Source organism: Danio rerio, chromosome 24 (genome assembly GCF_049306965.1).
Source record: "Danio rerio strain Tuebingen ecotype United States chromosome 24, GRCz12tu, whole genome shotgun sequence".
Lineage (NCBI taxonomy): Eukaryota > Metazoa > Chordata > Actinopteri > Cypriniformes > Danionidae > Danio > Danio rerio.
In genome coordinates, this window is record NC_133199.1 from 33,986,981 (window position 1) to 34,006,042 (window position 19,062).

General features: G+C 36.4%; 1 protein-coding gene across 9 annotated transcripts in view; it reads right to left on the reverse strand.

Moving 5' to 3' along the window:
• The window catches only part of aglb (amylo-alpha-1, 6-glucosidase, 4-alpha-glucanotransferase b), a 72,829-nt gene that overhangs the window by 4,914 nt on the left and 48,853 nt on the right, over positions 1 to 19,062 (reverse strand). For 7 of the 9 annotated variants that reach the window (XR_012399461.1, XR_012399459.1, XR_012399460.1 and 4 more), the window contains exons 25-33: positions 16,813 to 16,915; positions 14,084 to 14,309; positions 11,683 to 11,800; positions 11,459 to 11,594; positions 11,192 to 11,304; positions 7,222 to 7,433; positions 7,048 to 7,145; positions 2,285 to 2,372; positions 2,069 to 2,202 (exon numbers count right to left, since the gene is read on the reverse strand). Coding sequence is in view for 4 of the 9 variants with exons in the window: in XM_021470359.3 (XP_021326034.3) it covers positions 2,069 to 2,202; positions 2,285 to 2,372; positions 7,048 to 7,145; positions 7,222 to 7,433; positions 11,192 to 11,304; positions 11,459 to 11,594; positions 11,683 to 11,800; positions 14,084 to 14,309; positions 16,813 to 16,915 (1,228 nt within the window). In the remaining 5 variants the exon portion in view is untranslated. Of the gene's footprint in view, positions 1 to 2,068; positions 2,203 to 2,284; positions 2,373 to 7,047; positions 7,146 to 7,221; positions 7,434 to 9,800; positions 10,155 to 11,013; positions 11,305 to 11,458; positions 11,595 to 11,682; positions 11,801 to 14,083; positions 14,310 to 16,812; positions 16,916 to 19,062 lie in introns of those variants that run through there. The other 2 variants (XR_012399463.1, XR_012399462.1) reach the window with 1 other exon arrangement.

The following is a 19,062-nucleotide window of genomic DNA, read 5'->3' on the forward strand; positions in this document are numbered from 1 at the left end:
GCTGTATTACAGCAAAGCAAGCCATGAGTACAGATGGTTTTAAAACAAATATAGATGTTTTGTTTTAGTTGCTGAAGTAACTGAAGCACAACTGTAAAGGGGGTGGAGAGCAGAAGCTAATTTGCATTTGAGGTAACACAAAGCTTTTTTTTAATTAATAGTCCAATCAAAGGAGAAAAAGTCTTTGCACATCTCAGAAAAATTGGTGCAGAGGTAATATTCCTTCAGGAAACACACATTAAAATATCAAACAAGGTTTAGTATTATAGCTCAATGGATGTCTCAAGTCTACCAAAATTTTTCTACTAAAGCCAAAGGAGTAGCGATTATTATTAGGGATATCCAGATCCAATCACATGACTGGAAATCGGGCCTGCTCACGTGGTTTCAGACTCGATCGGAATGGGATGTTACCTCCCAATCAGGACTCAAATATATGTATGCAGACGCGGACAATTCGATATCGGTTCAGTAATAAATCATAACCGGTTATTATGTACTGACGTCCTTTATCTCATATGCACTATGTTGCAGTAGAATACTATGGCGAGGGAGGCGAGCACGAGCCATTAAAACACAAACTCTGCACAATTTACTGCGTGTGTTTGCTGGACAGTCATTCATTTGACACTAAGTTACAGTAGAAGCCCCTATTTCACTCATATGGAGAAAATGTAAGTAAACTAAATTTTTCTCTCTCTCTCTCACTGTATCCCCTTTGACCTGCTGGCGTGATGTTTCCTCTTTCAGCTGTTATAGTGATGCTTTTTGCTGGGTCAATCAATAAAATTGGTTCGGTTTTGTGAAGGAGGAGGATGGGTCAGTTGATTGACTGGTAGCCCAGTCGGCCGTTCAGTCAGTCAGTCAGATGGTCGGTCGACAGTGGCCTCTGCTGGGTTTACGCGAGAACAGCACAGAAGTAAACGGCACTCGCGAAAGAAACAGCGAATTTGCGAAAACAAAAACTGCACAAACACATACCTCCCGGACGCATTTCACGGTCTCCAGAAACATTCACAGGACTTCGTTTTCAGAATGAGCCTGGTTTGCACAGAAGTGCTCTGTTTGTTGTTGAATGTTAAAATAGGGTGAATTAAATTAAAAATAAGGAACATCCTAGATCTGTTTCGCTTCTTTATTCTTTTTTGATGTATTATAAAAGTATCAGATTGGGTTTCGGTATCGGTAGATACTCAATATCAAATGACTCTGGCTCGTTGGCAAAAAACAGATCAGGACACCCCTAATTATTATCAAAAAATCGGTTGTCTTTATTTATAAACAAAAAATTAATGATATAAATGGAAAATACTTGATGGTTATTGGGGAAATTAATTTATTATTCATCACTTTTGGGTGAATCTGTGGCGCAGTAGGTAGTGCTGTCACCTGACAACAAGAAGGTCGCTGGTTCGAGCCTTGGCTGGGTCAGTTGGCGTTTCTGTGTGGAGTTTGCATGTTCTCTCCACGTTTGCGTGGGTTTCCTCCGGAAGGTCCGGTTTCACCCAGAGTACAAAGACATGCAGTACAGGTGAATTGGGTAGGCTATATTGTCCGTAGTGTATTGCGTAAAACATATGCTGGATAAATCTGCAGTTCATTCTGCGGTGGCGACCCCAGATTAATAAAGGGACTAAGCCGAAAAGAAAATGAATGAGCGAATCCATAATTTTAACAAATATTTATGGGCCTAAGTTTGACTATCATTCATATTTTTAAGAAAATCTTTAAAAAAAAGCATCCCCCCCCCCCCCCAAAAAAAAAAAAAAAAAAATGACATTTAGAGCAGGTTATAATAAATGATCTGAGATATTTTGAGCTGAAAGTTCACAGACACATTCTAAGAACACCTGACACTAGAGCAGGAGTGTCAAACTTTGAGTTTAGTTCCAACCCTGCCCCAACACACAATGTAGCTCAAATATACGCCTGAAGGATGTAGTTGGATCAGGTGTTTAATTGTTAGTGGAGAGAAACTGAGTTTGACACCTCTGCCTTACATTTTGTTAAAAAAAAAAAAAAACACACGATCTGACCCACTTTTTGGTTTTGTTTTGTTTGGTAATACCTTTCTAAATGGGTGTGAAGTCTAGACAGAACATTCTTGACCAGGTACACGCTTTGATTGTACTTCTCTTGGCCCATTTTCCTTCCAAAATAAAGTTTGGCTCTTAAGAAGTATCCAACCAGCCAAATCCATTCCTGTAAACAAATTTAATTATGCATGTATTACAAATCTATTACATCCAAAGCAATGTATTGATGTCAGTGTATAAAAACATACAGGTCCTTGGTGATAATTGAATCCTTTTGCACGGTTGTAGTCATCATTGTCCAGGGCGTTGTCATACACACCACAGTACACCAGATCACTGTTAGACAAACACAGAGACACATAAATCAAACATTTCTACATAGAAACTATTCTACATGGGAACTTTTCCAAAGTGATCTGTGATATTTATCATGCCAAGTAAAATCATAGATGTTGTTTTTGCAACTTAAAGGTCCCATGAAGTGAAGTTTATTTATAAACAAATTTCGAGAGGATCCTATGCTTATGATTGTTCACAGCTGTTCCAACTTTAGGTAATGGCTAATTATCCTATCAGATGATCCTTAACTCACTATAAATAACCAGACTTTTCTCAACTCAATATCTTCCTCTTGAATAAACCCCCCCACCCAACCCTACTTTCCCTCCTTTCAAACGGGCGACACGGTGGCCAGTGATTAGCGCTGTTACCTCACAGCAAGAATGCCCCTAGCTTAATTCCCTTCCAAACCAAGCAACATTTCTGTACGGAGTTTTGCTCGTTCTCCCCGAGATCGCGTGGGTTTTCCCCGGTTCCTCCGGTTTCCACCCACAGTTAAAAAACAAGTACCCAAAACAATTAATCCAAAATATTTTAGCCAAGCTCTTAGTACACCTTCTCAGCATCCCTATCTGACACTTAGCTACAATAAGCAGAAGAGGGAGTCATTGAGATCTACCTGAGCTCAAACTCCCCTCTCGTTCTGCAACAGGAGGGAGCCCAGGGCTCTGGGATCTTATAAGCTCAGGACTCTCTCCCACGACAGCGTGCCAAACAAGCTTTATTATCAATCATCAGCTAAGTGTGAACTCTTGAAATGCTTTGAAATGTGCATTTGTTTTGTTCCACCTTTGACATTATGTCAACTGACACATGAAGACAGGGCAGGGCATATAGTAGCCCAAATGCTGCACGATTATGGGAAAAATCATAATCACGATTACTTTGGCCATAATTGTAATCACGATTATTCAAACTGATTATCATTTGAAGTCAAAATTATTCGCCATTCTGTGAATTTTTTTTATATTTAAATATTTCCCAAACTATGTTTGACAGAGGAATGTTTTATAGTATTTCCTTTTTATATTTTTTTTTCTTCAGGAGAAAGGCTGATTTGTTTTATTTCGACTAGAATAAAAGCAGTTTTAAATATTTTGAAACCTATTTACTGTAAATAGCTCAATACTATTAGCCCTTTTAAGCAATTTATATTTTTGATTGTCTGCAGAAGAAACTATTGTTATATACAATGACTTGCCTAATTACACTAATTAAGCCTTTGAATGTCCCTTTAAGCTGAATAGTAGTGTCTTGAAAAATATCTAGTAAAATATTATGTACTCTCATCATAGCAAAGATAAATATTAGATATTAGAAATGAGTTATTAAATCTTTTATGTTTAAACTGTGCTTTAAGCATCTTCACTGCAAGTAAAAAACTAGCTACAGCAGTCCTTCAGTCAAGTGCAGTGAGGGATTTTTTCCTTTTGTTGTTCGATCAATAATAAAAACAGTCGGCCGCAGGGATATTGCGCACTGTCACTTTAAGAATAGAGTGGCTGTGATATGGTTTCTCTTTCACATGTCTTTTGATTCTCAATTTGTTTGTTTATCACACAAATGAGCGTTAATATGAATAATCACTAAGCATCGCGCTCTGACACAAATGTGCATGTATTTGACCATTAAAGCACTCACATTAAGATGGCATTAGATGTGTGTGCTCTGCTTGTCTATGAACCTGTCTGAGGCTGTGCGCCGCGTACACACACACCGAGCATGTGCTCTTTCACACTTTTAAAAATATGAATGATGCGCATCCCGTGCTGCAAAATTTACATTACAGCACATGCTTTTAGTCATTTTCACATGGAAGTGAGCTTTGCAGAACAACGAATGTGTACAACTGGAAAGGGGGTGGTATATGATGCAATAATCTTGATTAATGTTTTTTCATAATCGTTACAAGCCACAATCGAAACCGGATTTTCGATTAATTGAACAGCCCTAGTAGCCCCTCCCCCTTTAAAAAACAGCTAATAGCCTTTTTGTTTTTTAATTTCAGCTGATCCTGTGAGAGTGGTAGAGCTCAAGCACATCAAATGAAAATCAAGTGAGAAGGTTAGAAAATCTGATTAGTGTCTGTGAGACACATACATCACATGATTTTTTTTATTTTGCCCTAACGAAGACTGAAAAAAGAAGCTAGTATGAAGCATATCAATGTCTGTAAAGGAACCTGTGATATAATGCAGCAGTCAGTGATCGCAGAGATGATAACAAATCCAGCAGGATTCAGTAAATAAACCACACAGAATCCCACAACTGTTCAACACTGTTACATGCCTGGGAGTGTTGCCCTGTTGTTCCCTATAAAATAAAATCTCTTAAAAAATATCTAAAATCTATTTGGACAAATAAGCATATATAATTGTTACAAGTAGTTGTAGTGTAGTGTAGGCTTGTGTGTGGTGTTTCTTTCCCTCTCTCTCTCTTTTTCACTCTCTTTCTCTCGCTCTAACTTTCACTTAAGTATTCGCAGGTGCAGCGGAAATACGTTGGGTCGGATCATGATTGGCGCTTGGATTGGCGGCTGTATATAAACCTGCAGAGAGCATGGATTCGATGGCTCCCCGCTCAGAGGAGATAGTGCTCAAGTGATCAAATGAGTGTTTGTAAATGAGTGGTTGTTGCTTATGTCTCTTTTGTGGTGTTTTGTGAGATGCCGATGTGACGTTGTTAATTATAACTGGAGAAACCTGGTTTTCTGTCTCCCTGTCTGGCTTGGAACATGGTAGGGATGTTTGGTGCCTTCTATTTGTTATTTTCGTTTTCTCCTGTGTTTGTTAGTAGGGAGGTAAGTTTTCTATTTTGTTAACTGTTTTCTAGGGAAGTTTGATCTGATTTAGTTAGCTTGGTTTATTGTCATTTATTTTGGCTGAACCCCTATTTTTGCTCCTCATTCATTCATTTTCTTGTCGTCTTAGTCCCTTTATTAATCCGGGGTTGCCACAGCGGAATGAACCGCCAACTTATCCAGCAAGTTTTTATGCAGCGGATGCCCTTCCAGCCGCAACCCATCTCTGGGAAACATCCACACGCACATTCACACACACACTCATGCACTACGGACAATTTAGCTCGCCCAATTCACCTGTACTGCATGACTTTGGACTGTGAGGGAAACCGGAGCACCCGGAGGAAACCGACGCGAAGGCAGGGAGAACATGCAAACTCCACACAGAAACGCCAACTGAGCTGAGGTTCGAACCAGCGACCCAGCGACCTTCTTGCTGTGAGGCGACAGCACTACCTACTCTGCCACTGTCTCGCTCCTGCTCCTTATTTCTTTTAAATAAATCATATTTTCTTGTTAATTCTCAGTGGTTTAGTTTTTAGTTTATATTTTGTGGAGTGAGAGTGCGGGGTCACCAGGGAATATATTTTTAATCCCCGTTATTTTGTTACATTTTGGTTAAAACCTCTTTTTGATTAAAGATTTTTTATTTAATTTGTAACAATAATGAAAAAAAATGTGATACAAAATGTAAAAACGCCATTTAAAGGGGACCTATAATGCTAAAATAACTTTTATAAGGGGTTTAAACACAATTGTGTGGCATCAGTGTGTGAATATAGCCAGACTCTAATGGTAAACATTTATTAAATTCTATTTTAATCACACTTAATAAAAACTGTCAGCAGAAACGTTTTGATTGACATTCTCCCTTTGCACATGTCATCAGAGAGGGAAAGCCTTGCCCATTAGTGAAAATCTCACCCTCACTACTATAAACAGCCCTGAGTGAGATGCAGTCATAGGCCATTAGAGTTTCGAATCCACCACTATGCTGACACACAGGCGTTTATAGCTGGGAGCACAATCTTCTGGGAGTATAATTTGGATCAAAGCCTAAAAGGGGCAGTTTCAAAAATTTATTAAACATTATTTGACATGTATATTACTCTGAAACTTGTGGCTTCTTCACTTCACTCAAAAAAAATCGGTACTTTCATCTCCCTTCAATTATATTTCACAGCTTAAAATATAAATACAAGTACAATTTCCTTTTCATTGTAATTTCATTCAGTCGGTCATACATTTTTTTTTTCGGCTTAGTCCCTTTATTAATCTGGGGTCGCCACAGTGGAATGAACCGCCTACTTATCCAGCTTTCCCATCACTGGGAAACACCCATACACACTCATTCACACACATACACTACAGACAATTTAGCTTATCCGTTTCACCTGTACCGCATGTCATTGAACTTGTGGGGGAAACCGGAGTACCCGGAGGAAACCCACACAAACGTGAAGAGAACAAGCCAACTCCACACAGAAATGCCAACTGACCCAGCCGAGGCTCGAACCAGCAACCTTCTTGCTGTGAGGCGACAGTACTACCTACTGCGCGTCACCTTCATTGTAAATTTTTTACAGCAAATTTAATTATAGTTGACAATAAAAGGAAGGGTGCGGTGCTGTGGAAAACCTGAATCGCTACAACTAAAACACTAATAAAGGGCAAACAACTGATGTTTTTAAGGTAACCTTGCGCATGTACGTTCATGAGTGGTGATGGCAAAACGAAAAAAAATCTGGCAAATCATGTCCTGAAATTTAACACTTATCAAACCACATCCAGTCAGCCAGACAGAAGAGCACACTCTTAAGACAGGTTTCTGCTTAGTCAACAGGCAGACAGCAGGTGTTGTTTTCTACTCACTCTGGGTCAAGTGTTTTCATCCCCAAAGGACCAAGAAGCTTGGTTTCAACAATCTCTAAAGCTTTCCAGGCTCTTTGCACTGAAAACAACTCTGGCGCCTGGTGAAACAAAGAACTGTATAAGAGAAGGGACTACAAAAACACTTAAAAAGATAATTAACATGTCAGAACTCACCACCACCATGGCGATGGTGAAGTTAGGCCTGAGCTGGTAGTCACACCAAGGACTAGAAGCCCCATGACTGTCTTTATAAATGCATTTCTTGTGAACCAAGTCAGGACGTTGCTCATTTGGATCTGCAGGATCGTCTGAGACATAGAAAAACCTTTCAAAGTTCTCCTGGATTCTTTGATTCCACTCCTTATAGGTGATTAACTGTTCTGCTCCTGGAAAATTTAAGATTTTCAATAAAACGCAGTATATTTGTATAGCACTTTTCACAATATTGTTTGTCCCAAAGCAACTTTACAAAAAGGTGCACATTTTTAACTACATTACTGTCACAATTCATAAAAAGTTAAGGAAAGCCACATTGTAATGCCATTATTAAGCTTTACAGTTAATTATTAGAATGCTGTCAGCTGAATTTACTGTATTACAACAGTAAATCATGATACTACTGATATTAAAAATTTGGAAAAAATAAAAGTTCAGACTCAGAATTATTCTGCTTTTGTATTATTCACCTCTAGTCCACTAAAATGTTACCATAATAAAATAAATAAATTACTGAACAAATATTTATACCTGTTCACTGATTTAAATAGTCCGGACATCATCATAAAATCAGATATTGGGTCTTACTCAGTACATTCAAATTGGGAATTTATGTAAAAAATTGTATGTGTAGTTTTACAGGATTCAACGCTAAGGATTTTTTCTACTGGGCCGATTGGGCCAGTGGTTGAGGTTTTTACTTGCCCTGCCAAAATTTTCACTGGCCCCACTAAAAAAAAAAAAAAAAAAAAAAAGGTTAATAGCTAGTTCTTAGCCACATATTTTAAATAATGTGGCAAAATAATGTCTATAAATCTAGAATTTAAACATTTAAAAAATGTTAATAAATGTATAATGAACAAAACTAGTTTGATTTTATGCAAACGAAAGAGCAGTATAAAAAATGTGCTGGTATTTTAGTGCAATTCTAAATTATTTTTATAAAAATGGTTTGCCGAACCGACAACTCTTTTTTTCTTTTCTTTTCTTTTTCAAAGTTTCTTAATTTAGTACCCATGTAATTGTCTGCTTCCAAGACTTTAGAAACTGACGTTTTCTTTCAGCCTCATAGTTAGATGTTGCCATCTTTTCGGTGTAATTGTTGTTCCCATGTTACAAAAAAAATTGCATGCTCACCGTTACTGGCCGATAGGGGCCAGTAACAATCCTGTCTACTGTCCCGAGCGTCTTTCACGCTGGCCCAGGGCCACCGGGCAGTCCTTATTGTTGAGCCCTGTTTTAGTTATAATAATAATAATAATAATAACAATAATAATAATAATAATAATAATAATTTAATATTAATAAAAATTATTTAACATATTAATAAATAACAGTACAAAAAATATTACCTTAATGGCACTTATAAAATCTAACCAACTAACTAACTAACTAACTAACTTACTAACTAACTAACTACATAATTGTATGTATTATAAAATTAATAAAATATAATTTTATTAATGGGACCCTATGTGACCCTAAGCTTGTTGGTAACATTTTATTTAGTTTAAACAGTTTTGAAAAAGTATAAAAAGAATACTTCCTTCACAGACATAAGAAATATATCCACATATAGCTTGAAATCTGTGCTTTTAAATGAACCAAGTTCACTTGAAAACAAGATTTTTGCGTTTGTAATTTGTATGAAACAAATGCGAGGTACAGTCCGTCCTGTCAAAAGCACATCACATGACAGCAACTACTCAAACACCCACAAACTTGTAAACAAAGGCCCCATTTATACTGTCAAGTCTTGACGCCCAATTGCAATTTGTTGCCTTTATTTGATATCGTTTGCCTGTTTATATACACGTTCTTTTAATTGTGACCCATATCCGATAATGTGTTTACACTTGCTATACAATTTACAATGTTGCACATGCATAAAGGCGGGTTCTAGCATCTGTGCCACACTAGACCTGATGAAAGAAATTGTCTTGCTTTTAAAGCAGGTCGCACACCAGAAGCGCCGCTCGGCGCCGCGACACGGCGCGTACATGACAGATTAAAGTATCGCACACCAGACGCGCACATTCGAATGATATTTAACATGAAACTAATCAGATGGCGCTCTGTGGCGCGGCTGAAAAATGAACTGCGTCCTGAGCCGTCGCCGGGCGCCGCCGACAGCCGCCGACTTGCGGCGCCGGTGTGTGTATCCTGATAGAAACCTATGATTAGAATTCTAAAATACGTGGCGCTGCGCGGCGCGCCGCCGAGCGTCGCTTCTGGTGTGCGACCTGCTTAACTCTGCAAAATATGCGAAGTTTGCCCAATTTTGAAATTATTTTGAGGTGGAGGAGGAAGAAAAGGGCCGTGGTTTATATATGGTGTCCACAACCATTCAGAGGAATTTGTGGGTACAAGAGAGATCTCAGGTCTGGTGGGAGCAAATTGTGGCAACTGACAACTTTCCTCCTCCGTGTTTCCTGTGTTGTTGTTTACTGCGTCGGTGTCTCCACACACGTTCTTCCTTCTATATCATTAAATCGCGGAGAAGTACAGTACCACATTGTCGCAAGTTTAATGACGTACAAAACAGAATGCCTCAATAAAATTCTGACTTCAACTGAATGTAATGTAATCGTAAGCTTGGCAAACAGTTTTGAAGAATTTGATGTTTCCCTTTCAGACAGAATGCCTGAGCATACTGCCCATGAGGTGTCTCTAAGAAGGCCACCAAATGAAATGACTTGCATTAAAGGGACTTTGGTATATACTGGCAATAGTACGTCTTGTTGCTTGTTTTGCCATAATAAGCAAAGCAGCAGCAGTGTAGCAGATTTATTGCGTCAAGACTAAATACATTAACATTGCCACACACATAATCATTACCATACTAAATTCTGAGAGAGTTCATGACAGAAGTGAATAAATAAACCAAGCACCTTATGTCAGGGTTCTGCCACTCTGGTCTTGTAAATTCTTGTTTTGGTGGCAGAGCTCGGACACTACCCATGTCTGGTCCTGTTTCTGTCTCTGTGTGCGCGCGCGCCGTCGTGGGTGTCGTGGGGGCTGCGTCCCTTAGACGCGTGCGCTCTTGTACTCGTGTTTGTGTTTTCGTCTGTCAGCAGCGTGGTGTTTCATTCCCAGCGTCTCAGTCTTGTTGGTTTCGGTTTTGGTCGGCGCTGGGATGAAGCATGCACACTGCGTGTGTGAGCGCACGGTGAGTGCTTTCATTCATCGTGTGCTCGTGTCTTGCGTCTGTTGTCAAAGCACTTGGCTCTGTGTTTACATTGTGGTCACGTGCTTTTGTCGTGTGCTTCAGTGTTGTGTTTGTGTTGTCTTGAACATGCGGTTAATGAGTTCTCTCATTGGCTGCATGTTCTTGTCCTGTGTATGTGAGCGCATGGCTTGTCTCGTCTCTGTCATGCGCTCTCCCGTCTATTGTCTTGTCCCACCCACTTTGTTATCTTGTTTGTAATTATTATTTTCACCTGTCCGCCTGTCTGTTTATTGGTTTGTCTTTCCTATTTATTCTCCTAGTGTGCTCTGTTCTGTGCTGGTCCGTTGTTGATTGTTTCCTTCCCTGTTGTACGTGATTTGCTGTTTCTGTTCTACAACAGTGGTTAAGTTGTGTGTCTGCCAAGTTCCTGATTCTTGAAGTCTAGGTAAGTGTTTAACCATGTCGTGTTTTTCCCCACATGGGGAGATTTGAGTTTTGTTTTTATTTATTTTTTCAATAAATTCTTCTCTCCCCGCATTTGGGTCCTCGCCTCCTCTCCATCCACCCCCATATCGTGACACCTTATTTAATTGCTGGAACCTTATTTTAAAACAAATAATTGCATTATTAATAATGATGCCTTATTTTAAAATCACAGTTTGTATAAAATTCATATAAAAAATAAAACAATAAAAAAGTAGAAATAGTGAACCGCTGAAATGTTCCTGAAGAATGAGGATGTGCTACAGATTGACGTACCATCTCTGTGAATTTTGACAGAGGAATATGGAAAATGTCCAGTCTCATTCATCATCATCAGCCAGCGCACCGCTGACTTACTAAGACCAACAATCTCCACCGCAGAGCCGTCCCTGCACAAAAAAACACATCACCTGACACAAAGAAGACTGGTTTATCTACGGAGCCTCAGTGCTTATTCCTCAAAGCATTCTTTTGGGCTAAATATAGCGGGTTATTATTACAGGGGTTTAGCATGTCATGTATGACAGTGGGAATCTTTAGTACCTGGGTGTGGCTGGAACACCTTTATTATGGGCTTTATCGCTCTCTCCCATTTTATCCATCCATGTCCCGCAGTTGAAGCCATTTCCGCCGTAAACAAAGCCCGTCTCGGGATTTACTTTGGCCTCCACGTTAAAGCCTATGGGGCAGGATAACAGGAAAAGAAAAGGTTTGCCACAGACTTGGAAATAGGATCTCCTGTGTGCATTCGTGGAAAGACGTCACACCTTCATGCTGCATGTTCCAGTCGATCTGCGGACCAGCGTTTCTCTCTCTGAATTGGATTCCCTGCATGTGACGCTGCATGGCTTCTTGAATAAGCACATACAACGGCTGGTCATGAGCCTGTTTATGAACAAATACATTTAGTGTGGAGAGTCATCAGACAAAATGAAACTGTCACATCAAAAATAAACAAATACTGTACTATGTGCTTTATTTTTATTATTATAGTTGTTTGAAAACCATCTAAATTCATTAAATTAATTATTATTTAGAATATTTATTTTATAATAATGATAATAATATAAATAGATAAATAAATAAATAAATAAATACATACATACATACATACATACATACATACATACATACATACATACATACATACATACATACATACATACATACATACATACATACATACATACATACATACATACATACATACATACATACATACATACATACATACATACATACATACATACATAAATAAATAAATAAATAAATAAATAAAATAAATAAATCTGTAACATTTCCTCTGACCAAAAAAAGGGATATTTAGATCCCATTGTTGGGATATTATTTATTGTGGTTGGTGAAAGTTACTTTTAAAAGGCGTATATTACAGTCTTATGTCACTTTAAAAAAAGAAATGTGTTACTTGGAGACTTTTTAAATTAAGATTATGACAGTTCTCAAATAGTAATTAAAGCAACAAGTATTGTTAGGTTAATTTAGCAGATTTTTGTTATTATATAAATGAAGATAGGCTTAAGATTGTAATATATATCACTTTTAAAAGTAACTTTACCCAACACTGTGAACTAGGAGTTTAAAAACATGATAAATACAGCCTAAATGTGCTCCACGTAACTCACATAATAGAAAAAATAATTTTTTTCTTTTTTATTATAATTTTATTAACCCAGGAAAGAACCCTTGAAAAATACATATTTTAAATCCATTTCTTTCAAAAATGTGTAAATAATTATAATTATTTACATATTTGATTATATTTATTCACATATTTATTCACGTTTTATTGCTGAAACTTCTATATTGCTAAACAATGCAAATATAATCAGGCCGTTTTGAAACAATGTTTGTCAAGTCCAAGGGCTAACATTTTGTATTATCCACTATATTTGAATATTATCTGTGAGTTCTATCTATTATCTATTAAAATTATGTCAAAAGTTTGCTTTTTAAAAAGGAACGTAATTCATAGCATTATACAGTTTCAAATAGGAGTGTAGCAGTACACACATTCAATTTGCATAGATCTTTTATTTATTTATTTATTTATTTATTTATTTATTCGTTCATTCAATCATTAATTCATTCATTCATTCATTCATTCATTCATTCATTCATTCATTCATTCATTTATTTATAATTATTTACGGGCAAAATGAAAGCTTGTCAAATCAAAAATAAACAAATACAATATTCTAAGCTTTGTTTTGATATAATCAACTTAAATATCCGTGTTTGCATATAAACATGCATTGCATGTGTAGGAATAAAAAAATAAATAAATAAATAAATAATTGCAATAATTAAATGTAACAAAAAGTATTGATTTGTTCAGGCTCAGACAAAGGGTAAGGTTCCAAAAAATACTAATTCAATAAACATGTGTTCCTCATAAGAGCTTTGTGTGAAGAATTGTCTATGTTATTCGCACTCAAAAAATAAAGCTTTTATATGTATTTCTTTCAAAACTGTGAAATGTATTTCATTTAATAAAAAAAAATAAAAAAAACGAAAAAAGCAAAAAAAAAAAATATACGCATATGCATGCTTATATTATCTCATCTATAATGCTAACCAACGCAATTGCAAATGTGGAATAACTTTTGGTCAAATCTAATAGCTAATATTTTGAATGGTATATGGAAGTATGATCTATTTAGTTAAAAATAAGTATTATATAAAGAAGTGTAATGGTAAACTTATTTATTTTTAATTGTACATGTCTTTTATGCTATTTTTAAAATTATTTTATAAATAAATATATATATATATATTTTTTAATTTATAAATGTGAAATTTTAATTATAGATATTTTATGTTTTGTAGTATGTATTTATAATTTATATTACTTAATTACCAATCTATAAATCTAGTAATGGCATAAATATTATGTAAATTCTCGCTTTTAATAAATAGAAATATGCAAGAAATATGGCTTCCTATTAACCGTAGACAGAGTTATTTATCCTTGAGAATATCATAAAATCATTTGCTTCAAAATCGAGCCACAATTTGTTCAGTAAACCACGGTTTGCAAAAACTAAGAAGCTAGTTAAAGGCATGTTTCGTTCCTCGCAGCTGTCTTTAATAAACAGTGCACAGTTACACTCCTAATGTTAAGTATAAGATTGTTTCCTTTCTGCTTACCACTGTCCCGAGGGCCTGTGCTTCTGAATCATCAGTGGGATACATACGTGACACAGGGCACATTAGTATATCTGTGCCGCTGGGCACGATGGTGCAGTAGTCCTGGATACACTGAAGCCACCACCACACTGCATCACGACAGTTATAACGAGCTGCGACACCCTGACCCAGCAGATTCGGGATCAGACCGTGACGCATCGTACCAGCAAAGGCTAAGATGATGTCTCTGCAGGGGTGTAAAGAGAACACAAAAATAATACTAAAAGTTAAATATTTACACCAATAAAGTACAAGTACCTGGATTAAGCTTACAGCTTTAAATTGCCCTGGAGTATACAATAGTACAAATTAATTACAATCTATTTTTTAGATTTTTTACAATTGAAAAATAAACACAAATGAATATAAACATGTCTCAAAACATGGCAGCTGGTATTTTATGCAAAACTGACAATTTATATATATATAAATATATATATATATATATATATATATATATATATATATATATATATATATATATATATATATATAAATATATATATATATATATAATGCTTCTCTAGCGTAATGTCTAAAGTGATGACAAAACAGGTAATTTTTCTGATATTTTAAGATTATAAGGCTGAACAGCAGTTCACACAGATATCTTCCTACAGTATTACAGTCTATTGCAGTCTACAGTATTTCTCTGTTGCAATCTGGATATCACAATAATTATTCCCAAAAAAGCAGCGCAATCACTACCAGATTGCTGTTCTGTCTGCGATAAGGAAAAATGCTAATTACATGCGGGGATTTCTTCTTTCTTTCTGCCAACACATGACACATTCCTAATATCCGAGTCCCATCTCACACTCAATGCACTGTAGTTACATGGTATAAATACAGCACTACAACATACATAAGAGAGAGATCAACTTAGAAAGTCACTTACCAGTTTTATAATGATTTGTTAAGCTGTAATTTAAAAATTATGCTGGGTTATTCCTCCTCTAAGGGCTTATTATGCAGTCTTTGTCGATATCTTGTGGATGGACAACATCAACCATCTTTGGTCTACTCAATGACAGGGTAATGGCAACAGACGAGCTGTCTCTCAGAAATTATACATATTTTAAAATAGGCACTATCTTTATAAATAAACTGCATAGTTGCAATCTAAACAACTACATTTCTGGCTAACTTCTGTCAACTGTAGAGTGTTCTCTGCTGCACATCTTGTATCTTCACACCTTAGACGGCAAAGATAGTGGGGCCATTCTTCATCAATGGAAACCTCAAAGCCACTGGATATTTGAAATTGCCACATGATGATGTTTCCCTCTTTATGCACTGAAGCTGGCACGTTCCCTGAGTTTTTCCAGCAAGATGGTGCACCACCACATTATGATTGTCAGGTCTGAGCATTCCTAGATGAACCGTTTTCTGAAAAAGGGATTGGTTGTCGTGGGCTAGTTGAACGGCCGCCAAGGTCTCCTGATCTGACCCCCTTAGACTTTAATCTTTAATCTTTTTAAACAATTGTCTATGTTGTGAAGATACAAGATGTGCAGCACCTGAAACTACGGATACTGGAAGCCTGTGCTGGCATTTCTCCTGCGTTGTTGCTATCAGTGTGAGAAGAGTGGGAGAAGTGGGTTGCATTGACAATCCAACACAATGAGCAGCACATTGAACACATTTTATAAGTGGTCAGAAACTTGTAACTAACTCATGAAAGAATAAAGTTATGTTAAAACCAAGCACAACATTGCATTTCTTGTTAAATTCCCAATAAGTTTAATGTGTCAAATGGCCCTCTTCCTATTGGAAAAACTAAAGTTGGATCCAAGATGGCCAAATTCAAAATGGCCACCTGGGTCACCACCCATCTTGAAAAGTTTGCCCCCTCACATATACTAATGTGCCACAAACAGGACGTTAATATCACTAACCATTCCCTTTTTACTAAGGTATATCCATATAAATGGCCCACCCTGTATATTTATATTTATATATACATACATATATTGAATTGCATATATGTACAGTATGTATATTTTTCATCCAATAATATAAAAAATGGGCAGCTCGGTGGCTCAGTGGTTAGCACGATTGCCACACAGCAAAAGGGTCGAAGATTCGAGTCCCGACTGTGTGGAGTTTGCATGTTCTCCCCATGTTTGTGTGGGTTTCCACCGGGTGCTTTGGTTTCCCCCACAGTCCAAAGGCATGCGCTATAGGCAGATTTAATAAACTAGACTGGCCGTAATGAATGAGTGTATGTGTGTTTCCCAGTACTTGGTTGTGGCTGGAATGGCATTTGCTGCGCAAAACATATGCCAGAATAGTTGGTGGTTTATTCTGCTGTGGTGACCTCTGAAATACAGACTAGCTGAAGGAAAATGAATGAATGAAGGAATTGAATTTAATAAACATGTCTGTATTGTTAATTCTAGCCTGTAATATCATAGAAATGTGCAAGAAATATGTATAAATAGTAGTTCGAAACATTAGCTTTGACAGATTTCAAATGTCGAAAATGGAAAAAAATACTTTTTTAGAAGACTCCAAAAACAACATCTATAGGATTTCCATTGTTTTTTTCTATTAGGATCTTTCAGGGTCAAATAGAGAAATGAAGTACAATTACGGAAGTGTTTTACACCTCTGCATTTCTGTCAGGAACACAATACTTTAAAGCATGGTTTGTGAATGATTCGTGTGCACTGTAAAGCTGTGTTCACCTGGCCTCCAGGTGCCTCCCTGTCAAAAGCATGAGGCCGCGCAGAGCTATGAATGTGTCTCGACCCCAACAGCGGAAGATTCCAGTGGAGAAATGTGGCAGACCTACACAGGTGAAAATGATTTCTCTTAAAATAAATCAACATTGAACCTCAAACTTTCAGTTAGATTTTTTATAGTCTTCAACTTTACAATACATATAAACAAATACATTTGGACTTTTTTATTTGAAGTATACATTTTATTTACAATCCTTATCAGAAAAAAAAAAAAAAACAGAAAACTAGATCTTCTTTCTTTTCACAAAATCATTCACACATTGTGATTATGTTCTAATTTTTCTAAAAAAAAAAAAAAAACACCACACTGCTGGCATCTTTCTCTACCACAAACCTTTCTAACTTGTCATGTGATTGGAAAGCCACTAATCAGGGGTGCGTTTTCGAAAAACATCGTTAGCCAACTAAGATTGCAAGTTCCGTCATTACAAACATAGTTTGTTGATTTGGCGTTTCCCAAATCCGTGATTCAAATGAACATTCGCAAACTGCGTCGCAAACTTGTGCCCTTGCAACTACACCTCTGGAGCTGTAGTTAGAAACCTAGTTGCTGGCTGTGTTCTGTTCCCAGTTATCCCCCCTATGCCCTATTCGTTTAAAACATTTTAATGTTTAGACTTGGAATGATTGAAAAAAAGCATTAAGGTCATCTCTCTTAGGTGTGATTTGCTTTCAAAGTATTTTTACAGTTCAGTTTTAGCAATCTTCATGTTTACAATTGCGCTCCCTTCGCAGTGCACTTTGAAAACATTGATGTAATTTTGAACGAGCGGAATTTATGTTACGGCTCCAAAGCTAGTATATTTTTTACAGTCATTGCTCCAAAGCTTGTGAAAACAAAAACACATAGCATACGTTAATGCTTTTATTTTATAGTGGGTTATTTATTAACTATCTGTACTGTATATGACATGGGCCTGTTGGTTAGAACATTTCTGCAGTGGTTTGCATGTGTCAAATTGTAAAAGTAGACTTTTCAAAAAACAAAAAATAAACAATATCCTACTTAAAAACAACAACAACAACAACAACAATAATAATAATAATTTCCTAATAACAAAAAAATGAAATTTCTTTTCTTAATAAATTGCCTCATTGTTTATTTATTTACATGATTTATATATGATGTTAGAATATTAGCTTTTTGTAAGTAATTTTATGTTCTAAAATAATATATGTGATGTTCTCAATAATATTTGTAAAGGAAACACAGGTCCTATATGTGCCATTTACATATACTTTAATTAATATGGAAAGCAAGTGCATGTTTTTACGAAAATTAACTTTCGGGTTTTTTTAAATGCCTGTGAGTGTAAAACAATATCATTTGAACAAAACAAATATGGGGTTCTTCTCTAAAAAAGTTCTTACCACCGTTTGGAACATTATTATGGGCATTTTACGTTATAACTAACGTGGCTCAAAGGATGGATCTGCAACAGAGCAACTATAGTTTTGGAAAACAGTCGTCACTACATCGCTCTACTCTACTATGATAGTTTAGCCGCGAGTTACGTCGACTCGTTGTTTGGGAAACGCACCCCAGAACTCAGCCAGCAGCACATCTAAAGTGGATCAACTGGCAAAAATAATCCAAAATTGAGCGTCTTTAATAAATTGGGCGACAACAACGTTTAAAAAAATTTAATTTATAGGCTGATAAAAATGATGCAGCTATTCTTGTTTAAAAGAATGTTAGCTTCTTTTCTTATGTTAATGCTAACCATCAGCTGACATGTCCCATTTGTTATGCATTTACATTTGCAAATGATCTGAACTTCAAATAATCTAAACAGGTTCTTTCCCCGGGGTCAAAACAAATCTTTTCATTTGATTCAAATCTTGAGACAGATATTGTGACGACACAAACAAGCCCTTACACCAACCTAAAAAAAATAATTCAAAATGACACAGAAAGCTGAAAATTCATACAGTACAAGGATAATTCATGTTAAATGTTATACACACACTGTAACACCCAACAGTCAACTTGATCAAATGAAATGTGTTTAGTTAACTGAAAAGTGACTGAAAGTTAATTCTACTTGCTTAAAAAGAGTTTAGAACTCAGTGTTGAAGGTAATGAGTTAATTAAACTTAATGGAGTAAGTTCACAGTACTCATATAGATTAGTTTTTTTAACTCGTGGTTTGTAGCAATCGGTTTCCTCAAACGGTTTGAGTTGTCTTAACT